The sequence below is a fragment of the Aquila chrysaetos genome, chromosome 1, assembly GCF_900496995.4.
Source record: "Aquila chrysaetos chrysaetos chromosome 1, bAquChr1.4, whole genome shotgun sequence".
NCBI classification, from domain to species: domain Eukaryota; kingdom Metazoa; phylum Chordata; class Aves; order Accipitriformes; family Accipitridae; genus Aquila; species Aquila chrysaetos.
Window position 1 is genome coordinate 20,284,379 of NC_044004.1, and position 9,149 is coordinate 20,293,527.

A 9,149-nucleotide genomic window follows, 5' to 3' on the forward strand; every position below is an offset into this window, starting at 1 on the left:
CAAGAATACTTTGTCATTATGGGCTCCTGCACAAAGCAAGAGCATCAGCACTTCCATACTGTTCAAGTCAGTGCTGTTCTTTGGGACAAAAATCATTACTTGTATGTACTACTTGCTTGGAATTGACTTTGTTAACCTTAATTTCAAGTCAATGAGAAAGGGAAAAGTAAGTTTGGTATATTAGTACGGCTAATGTTTTCCAGAAATGGTAAACGCTTAGTTGCAAAAAAGCAGGAAGGGAATGAGAAAAGCAATTCCGAGAAGGATTTGAACTCTCAAAAAGGACACTTCCACCTTGGATTAATTTTATTTCTGGCAATACTGAAGTTGAAATCCTGCCATAAATTTTCTGGATTATGATGCCTTGGCATCAACAAAGGCAAGTGTACCTATGTACTTATGTCCTTACTGATACCTTACACAAATGTCAAGTCCCCTGATAAAGCACTGAAAGGTATCAGAAGCTAAACTTTAATATTGTCAGCAAGTGATTATAGTGACATGGTAAACTGCTTCAAACTTGATAAAATAATTCCTTCCCTTACAGTGAAATATATGCCTCTCACAATCTCTCTCCTTTTTTTCCAGTTTCATCTCAAGTCTTAGTCAATTCTAAAATATGCCTTCACTAAATTGTTTTTAAATACTAGCAATCTGATACAGGAATGTGAATAAAAATGAGTAAAAGCAAACCTCACAATCACTTTAAAAAAACCCAACAGCCCAAATCCCTGAACCAAGTAGCCTGTCCTGTTCCTTTAACCACCAGGAAGAACGGATCTGGCCCATCCAGCCAACGCCTATGTGGAGCCGAACAGCCTACGCAAAGTACACGGTGGGAGGGGAGCAAAGCTAAACATTGTGCCTTAGGACACCCACACCACCAGTGGGTGCCTCCGAGCCTTGCCATGAGTGCTGGTATACGAAACAGTGTACGAAAGGGTTGGAAGCTAACTGGAGCATGTGGATAAGACTATAAAAAATAATACTTGATCAGGCAGGAAATGCAGACCTAGTGCTAAACACATCTCGCTTCTGCCATGAGTCACAGCTCTCCACAAAGGACACACTCAAAGCATAAAAGAAGGCTTCACCTTTCACAGCAGCACTGGTGGGGGCAAGGGAATTCTCCATTATCTATTAGGTTGAGGATAATGAACCATAAACAGATTGTGGGGACTGTTGTGTTCAGGGTCTAAATGAGAAGGAATAATGATCTCCTCCTTGTTTAAAGTGTATTTTAACTTGATGAATTATATACTGATGATGTGCCATACAGAAGGAAGGGGTTGGCATCTCTCATCAATGTACTGTTTGGATTTCACTATAAAAATGACCACCTAGAAGACTTTTTGAGGCCATTTTTGCCTTTTGCATATATTGACTTTCCCAAATAAATGGGATAAAAATAGTAATAATATACAGTAATTTGTTTCCATGGGCTTATGGTACAAGAAACAATAAAGCCACAACATTTTTTGTGGAATTTGATTATCCAAAGGAGCTATGTTTCCAATTCACATTACCATTTTTGGAAGAAAAACAAATTATACAAAGACAGACCTCAAAGAGGTTATTCAATATATATGTTTCTGAATGTTAAAAAGTACTAATAATGGCCATAAACTGACCTAACAACTATACATCAGAAATGATTCTACTCAGGAAAACAACTGAATCCCACCAACAATTTCCCATATATGGACAAATAAGTGCAGCAAAATTGGTATGCTGTCAAAGGAACATAGGAGTTTAACATTTTAGAGCAATGCAAGCAATAAGGAAAATTTTCTCATATAGTCTGAGAAAAAGCATTCAATAGATGCTTCTGGCATTCATATAGAGATTTCTTCCTCTGCAATTGAAGGAAAGCCCACATCTCACACACAGTCTATCAGTGAGACAAACAAGTGAATTCTGTTATGCACTATAGTTACTACAAAATATTCTTATTGTCTTTTGTTTCTTTTTAATTGATGTTCCAAAATAATCTTTGAGTTTAAAAAACAAAGTTAACCAAGAACCAGCTGCTATACTTTCAATTTAAAAGCTACAATGTACAACTTTTCATATCTGTCTAGTGACTTTTATCTACCAATTCACTGTTATCTGCAATAAAGCAAATTATAATTGCTACAAGGAAGATCATAATAATTAAAGGAATATATATGACATCCTACATTACTGCCTGAACTGCTTTACAGCCAGATAACTACTTTAGTAAAATTGAGTAAAAAGAGACTGACATTACAGGAGAGTGTAACTGCTCCAAGGTGACCCTTTACATTGAACACTTACTATTTGTCCATTGCTATTTTTAGTGACAAATCTGGACAGATCTCATTAACAACACCGTAGACATGGTCTAATAATCTGATGAAGCTGGGACACCGTCAAGGTTTTAGACTTTCTTTTTTTAAACCAACAAACACATCGAATTCATATCACAAAATAATTTATTTTAAATTGGAGCTAATTACTGGCCTATACTTGGGTATTTAATGGGAATTAGTGCCAAGAAGGAAAAGATCTAATTTTCTGAGGGTAAAAGCAGAGATACTATCTCCAAACTGTGCTTTGGAATCACTGTGGATCACATTCTGTGTTCTCTCAACACTCCAGGACCTAGTGTCCTCCTAAATGCCGATGGGCCACCACATCGTACGTGGGCCTGGAAACCTATTGTCCACCGTGCTCTCAGAGAGACCATGAACTCTACTCACTATCCTTTGGGCAAGAGATCCAACTGCTATTGAACTGCCTGAAGTTTTATCCAATTTCTCCTCACTGTACTCTCGGAGGCAATTTTGTTGTGGACATGACAAACTGAAGAGTCCCAAAACGCATTGCAATGTCACTATTCAGGGTGTTTGTTGACTGTGTTTCAGTAATGTTGCTCCCCTTGACTTCAAATTAGACTCTTCAACTTATCTGAAAGAGTCAAGCACTCAAACCCAGAGAAATACACAATTACTGGCTATTTGCCTGCCATCTCATTTCATGTCCTCATCTCTGATAAAACCTGAGACAATGCAGTGTCCTTGGTTTTATCCCACATCAACTCTGCTTTTCCTGCTGCCCAACGCTTGCTTCACTAGCTACCTCCTGACTGCTGAAACACAAAGCAGGCTGGTATCATTCACTGATGATATAAGCGACATAAGCAGCTCCCCAGAACACCACATCTTGTCTTCATGACAATATTACACCACATCATCTTCACTGGTCTTTTAGGAATGACCATCATTTGATTTGATTAGTCAAAATAACACTATTTTGCAATGTGGCCCAGCCCTTAAAAGTTTTCTATGCTGCACATCAGATTACATTATTAATTTCTCCGTGTTTGTTCCTCAACATCCCTGTGGGTGTCTTAGTCCAACCTGGAACATGGAAACATGAGAAGCAAACACTTGTTTTGTTGCCTGAAAGCCCAGCATGCAGGTCCCCATAGCAGCTCTCCCACAGCTCCCGAGAACTTTGGAGAGCAGTAAGTCACAGTGCCAGCTCTTCTAGTCTTTCCACTTCCTTTTCCAAATGACAAAGCCATTATGATGCCAACCCAATCACCTAGGGACCTCAGAACATCCACTCTGCTTTGCTCTTCCCTACAGTCACTGGCATTTGCCCGCGTTTAGAAAAGCTCTGAAATTAGTGGCTCCAAAGCCTGTTGTGTCCCCTCATGTAAGTTTGGTGAATTACATTTCATGCTCTGTTTGAAAAGGCAACGTGACAGAAAGTTAGAGAGATATTATAAACGTGAAAATCTCACTAAGTTTCCTTCCTCTTCTCTCTTGTCCACATAAAAAAAACTGTGCAACCAATGGGAAAGGTATGCTCTGCCAATTACAGGCAGGTTAGGTTTCTCACTCATTCAGAATTCATGTCTGGAACATTTAGCTATTTCAGCTAGAACTACTGCTCAGTAGTTGCACCTTTGATAAATAATTCCCCAAAACTCTTTCTCCAAGTTTTAAGTTGGCAATTACTAGGCAAGGGAGCGCAAGAGCAGAAGCATACCACTTCCCTCTGTGGTGCCGAAGACCACACACAGTTAATAATCAAGAAATAGCCTCTCGAGAATGACAAATTAAATGAAGACTAAATTTCTTCAAACTAATTTTAGGAGCCACAGTCACACATGAGTAGCTGTAAATAGCATACAGTAAATGCTCTGATGTGTGGGAGGTGACAAGGAAAAGAGAAGCACTTTGACACTGGATTTAATTCTAGAAGTTGGCAAATCCGAGGGAGAAGCTAGCAGAAAGGACAGAAGACAACCACTCTAGTCTTACGGGTTTCCTAGGAAACCTTTCTTGCTTCCAGTGGAAAACACCGCCAAAAGTACATGTTGTCCAAGCAATATTAAATTAGGACTAGTGCCAACTCTCAATGAAGCGAATGGAAGCACACTTACTGACCTCAGCAGAAAGGGGACCACACTTGTAGAAGTCAGCTCTCTAAAGCAAGGACAGAGATGGTCTTGCAGATCATGTAAAAGTGTGTTTTCCCTACTGCACATGATCTCCCAGTTCTGTTCAACTCATCCCACCAACCCAAGATCATGCTACCACCTACTCCTTTCTCCATCACTGATTCTGTCATTATCCTTAGATCAAATGATTCCAAGACAGTTTACATGGAATTCAGGCAAAAACTGAAATCACACCCTTCTCCACAGCAGAACACACAGAGTTGGAAGCTTCTACAACCTTTCAAAATGAAGCCCCCAACTACCCTCGAACAAAGTTCATATATGGTGTCTTTCATTCATATTCACGGAATTTAGTTATGTTCCATGTCCCTTATAGAGACAGGAAAACTGAGCCACTACGGAGTTGACTCACATGAGTTTGTGTAAGTAAACAGCTTAGCATATCCATAAACATGGCTGTCAGGCTAAGAGGTAAGTATGGACATTTGAAAACACTTAAAACCAAACAAACAGAACTCTGCAACCAAGATATTGGTGACCAAAATTATTTTCAAGAATTCTGTTCTCTTCAGTGAAGAGTACAGTATAACCACCTTTCCGTGACTGCTTTCTAGCAGTGCACTCAAAGCAACTAATAACTCTCAGACTTTCTTCTTTTCAACCTTTTCCAGATGGGAAAGGTACTTTGTTTGCACCAAGGATTGATTTTTTTTTTTTTTTTTTTTTTTTTTTTTTAAATAAGAAACATTCAAAGGCGTGTTCAAAGGAATGGGCTGTACTCTTGGGATAGTATTTTGAGATTTATGAAGATCACTTGTTTCCAGAGGACTTAGGCCACCATCTCAGTCCAGCCAGCAAGAAAGTTCCTGCTACAGCTCAGTTTAATTTGTGTCAAACAAGCAGTTATTGACCAGGTCTTCATCCTACAGCTCTACACAGGCTTTTAAATATCCTAAACATGGGTCATTCAGTGAGGCAAATGTTAGACAAAAGCCCAGACTCCAAGCAAAAATCATGTGGTAACCCAACAGAGTACTTTATATATATTTGTCTACCATCAATACTTGAACTCAGCTAAAGAATGAGCAAAATTTATGTGGATTCTCACTCCTGAAGCTTGTTCTTTTGCATTCAGTTTGTGACATTATCAATGGAAATAATGGCTCTTTCTGCCCCTTCAGTATTTGCTAAGTTGGCTTTGTCCCAGTATTCCTTCCTACGTCATCCTATTCAGGGTTAGTTTAAAGAATGCTCAAGGTACATGTGGTGCAAAGATTGTTTAGAGTACCAAGTGCACACTAGACCTGAAATGCATGTGGCTGTAGAGTAAGTGGAAAAATACATGAACACGGAAGCAAAAGAACAAGCAACCAGTTGGTGATGAGCATAATAAAAGCAGAGAAAGATACATGAAAGGATACAGAGCAAAAGGCACTGAAATGGAACAAAAGTCGAAAGGAAAAAAAAAGAGTAAATACAGAAAAAGACTGGAACACACAAAAAAACCCAAGCATTCTTTTTATCTAATGAAGAATGAAAAGCAAAACAACAAAAATATACAGATGTGTGTACAAGTGTACAAGGCCCAAAAATACATCCTACCACTTTTCTCAACACCTGCAATACCAGACTTTTAAAAATATTACAGTTGCTTTGACAAGTATTTCAATTACTCCTAGCTTTCAAGGAGGACTGACCTTGTGGAAATGAATGTGACCATGGATCTGAACCCACCAGCTTCTGGTCTTTTATACCAAGATTTTGAACCCCATTCTATGATTTAACTGTCCAGCATCAGCAATGTGAGAATGTTCGTTTAGAACTACCATGTCTTTTCCTGCCTGTGTTATCTTATATTTTGAAAGCACTTCAAAATGTTTACAAAACACATACAGAACAAAACTTAAACTACCTAGCAGACACTGAAGTTAAGAGGCCTGGAGAAGCTCTGTACCACTGTGGGATACAATAAACTGGAAAAACTTATTGCAAGTTACTTCAGAAGTTAGAGCCACTTTCTCACAGACCCATTAGGATGTTGGAGTTGATGGGTAAATTGCACGAAGGTAATCACAACAGCCAAAGTAAGAGGAAGGCAAAAGAGGGCAGCCTATACCCTGACAGCATGTGCAACAGACTTCATACAGAAAAACAGGCTGTAAGCCTGCTGTGGGAACAGAGAGAAATGAAGGAAAAATGGAATATAAATCACTAGGCCTCTAATTGTTCCTGAATAAAAAGGAATTATATGTATGGTTACGTATTTGCAAGAATGTAGCTTAGCACAGTCATTAAACTTCATTACAATCAAGAAGCCCCTAAACCAGAAGTAAGTGTTCAATTTCAGGATTGAGTTTTTAGGTTAAATACTAGCAAAAGTTAAAAAGTTCCAAAGTAATTCTAAATGACTTTCTAAAGCCAAGAACAGGGACTTTTCCTTTGAACACACCTCATGAATCGTCTCTCTCTCTTACCCTTCCCTGCTATGCTACACCACCCTCACCCCCAAATAAAACTCCATTTGGGAAATGAGATGTCAGATGCAACACTGCACAATCAGGATACTACTAAAAGTACACTTTTCACTTTTTTCTGGATTATTTTGTGTGCATAGGTAGACTCCAATTCTGAATGTACTGTACTAGCACAGATCTGGGCCCACACACACTCCTCCTGAAATCACGGAGAGAAGTGACAGGTTCAAGGCGCTGAACTCATGCGTCTTTTTGACAGGTCAGAGCCTTAAGCCATGCCTATATAATATAACGGAGGCAAAGCCCTCCTGAATCATGTGCATCGTACTCTAGGATGGTAGACTCAGTCAGGTTGATCTAGGCCCATGCCATTTGCACAGAAGTTTTGTTTGCTAGCTGTAAACGTAAATATACTGTTTTTATAGTTATGCAAAATTAACGTGGTACAAAGTGCAATGCAAAAATTGGCATGCCAACCTACTTCAAAACTTCGCAGTTCTGCCTATTAAACAGGCGTGACTTCGATGCTGTTACTTTAAATTACACTGACCTCAAGTTGTTTTGAGGCTGGTAACTTATCCTACATGAAAACGTGTACCCGTAAACGCTGTGGATCTTTTGATGCGGACGTAGCAGATAACAAAATTTCCTACTCTTGCATTCCGAAAATCCTCCACCTGTTGAAGCTCGCGGCCACTGTGCTATTACAGACTTTCCTCCCATTGTATAAATGACACCACGGGTCTCGAAACCCTTCCGTTTGCGACTCGGGTGAAGTACGAACACAGGGCGTACGCCCGAGGAGCGAACCCCCGGGAGCAGGCCCGTCACCCGCGCTGGCTGCCGCGGCAGGGCCGCACTGCTGCCGGACCTCCCTCCCAGCGGGCAGCAGCGCCAGGCCCGAGGCCTCAGCCCCACGGGCCACCGCCACAGGGGAGTCCCTGGCGACCTCACACCAAGAGCAGGCTCAGTACCTAAAACCCCCGTTTCTGGCAGCCACGCGGAATTTAATACACGCGAGAGGTTCGCAGACACGCGTCCCCGGTACTCGGCAGCCGCGCAGGGGGTCGGGGCCGGCGGCGTGAGGGCGGTTCGTGGCAGGGCTGTGCCACAGGGCAGACGGGGCCGTACGGCTCAGCCCGGCCGGGCTGCAGTTCGACGTCCCCCCACCCGCGCCGGCTCCACCTGCTGCCGCCCCAGTCGCGGGGGTCGGGGCCGCCCTGGGCCCCGGGTGCCCTCCCGCCGGCTCTGGCCTCGGCAGTCTCCCCAAGAGGCGGGGCGGCAGCCGGGCGCCGCGGCGGGGCCGGCCCGCCCGCCCCTCTTCCCCCCCGGCGGCCCCGGGAGGGGCCGGTGCCCGGCGTCCGGGCCGCGCCGCGCCGCGGGGTGGCAGGGCGCCCCGGCCGGCGGCTGCCCTCGCCCTGCCGCCTCACCTCGCTCACCAGCCCCTGCCAGTCGCTCTCGCTGCGGTGGGAGCTCATGGCTCCTGCGGGCCCCGGCGGCATGCGGCTGCGCCCGCCCCGGTCTTCCGCCGAGGAGCCTGCGGGGAGAGGCGGGGCCTGCGGCCGCCTCTTGCCGGCCGGCCGGCCGGGGCCGCCCAGCGGCGTCCCGGGCACGGGCCTGCCGGATCCGGGCCTGTGGCGGCGCCTCACCGCCCGCGGCCTAGCGCGGCCCTGCCCGCGGAGCGGTGCCGGGACCCAGGTGCGCCTCCAGACGGCGAAGTGCCCTGACAGAGTCGGGCAGGGCCGCGGTGCCCGGGCAGGAGGGCTCGTCTGCTGAGGAGAGCCTGGGTCGCACCACAGACGCCCGCCCAGGGCCGTGCAGAAGCATCTGAGATGCGTTGCCCAGAGAAGGGCGCTCCTCTCCTCACATCCTCCTCCTAAATAACAGCAGGGCTCTGCTGCCATCCCAGGCACTGAACAGCCAGGCGTACCCATAGAGCGGCCGATGAGGGGACAGGCATCGCGATATGGCACTGCAGTAGAGGCTTTGATACAGAATCATAGAATGGTTTGGGTTGGAGGGGACCTTTAAAGGTCATCTAGTACGACCCCCTTGCAGCGCGTAGGGACACCTTCCACCAGACCAGGTTGCTCAAAGCCCCAGCCAACCTGGCCACGAACACTGCCAGGGATGGGGCATCCACAACTTCTCTGGGCAACCTGTTCCAGTGCCTCACCACTCTCATTGTAAAAAATTTCTTCCGTAAGTCCAGGCTAAATCTACCCTCTTTCAGTTTGAAA

General features: G+C 44.4%; 1 protein-coding gene across 6 annotated transcripts in view; it reads right to left on the reverse strand.

The window, feature by feature from the left end:
- CCDC149 (coiled-coil domain containing 149) overlaps positions 1–8,620 on the reverse strand; it is a 54,536-nt gene extending 45,916 nt beyond the window's left edge. Inside the window, exon 1 of one of the 6 annotated variants that reach the window (XM_030017768.2) lies at positions 8,340–8,620. In XM_030017768.2, the coding sequence (XP_029873628.1) occupies positions 8,340–8,411 (72 nt within the window). In that variant the 5' untranslated portion in view covers positions 8,412–8,620. The remainder of the gene's footprint in view (positions 1–8,339) is intronic. The other 5 variants (XM_030017757.2, XM_030017779.2, XM_030017790.2 and 2 more) reach the window with 5 other exon arrangements.
- Positions 8,621–9,149: the final 529 nt, after the last annotated feature.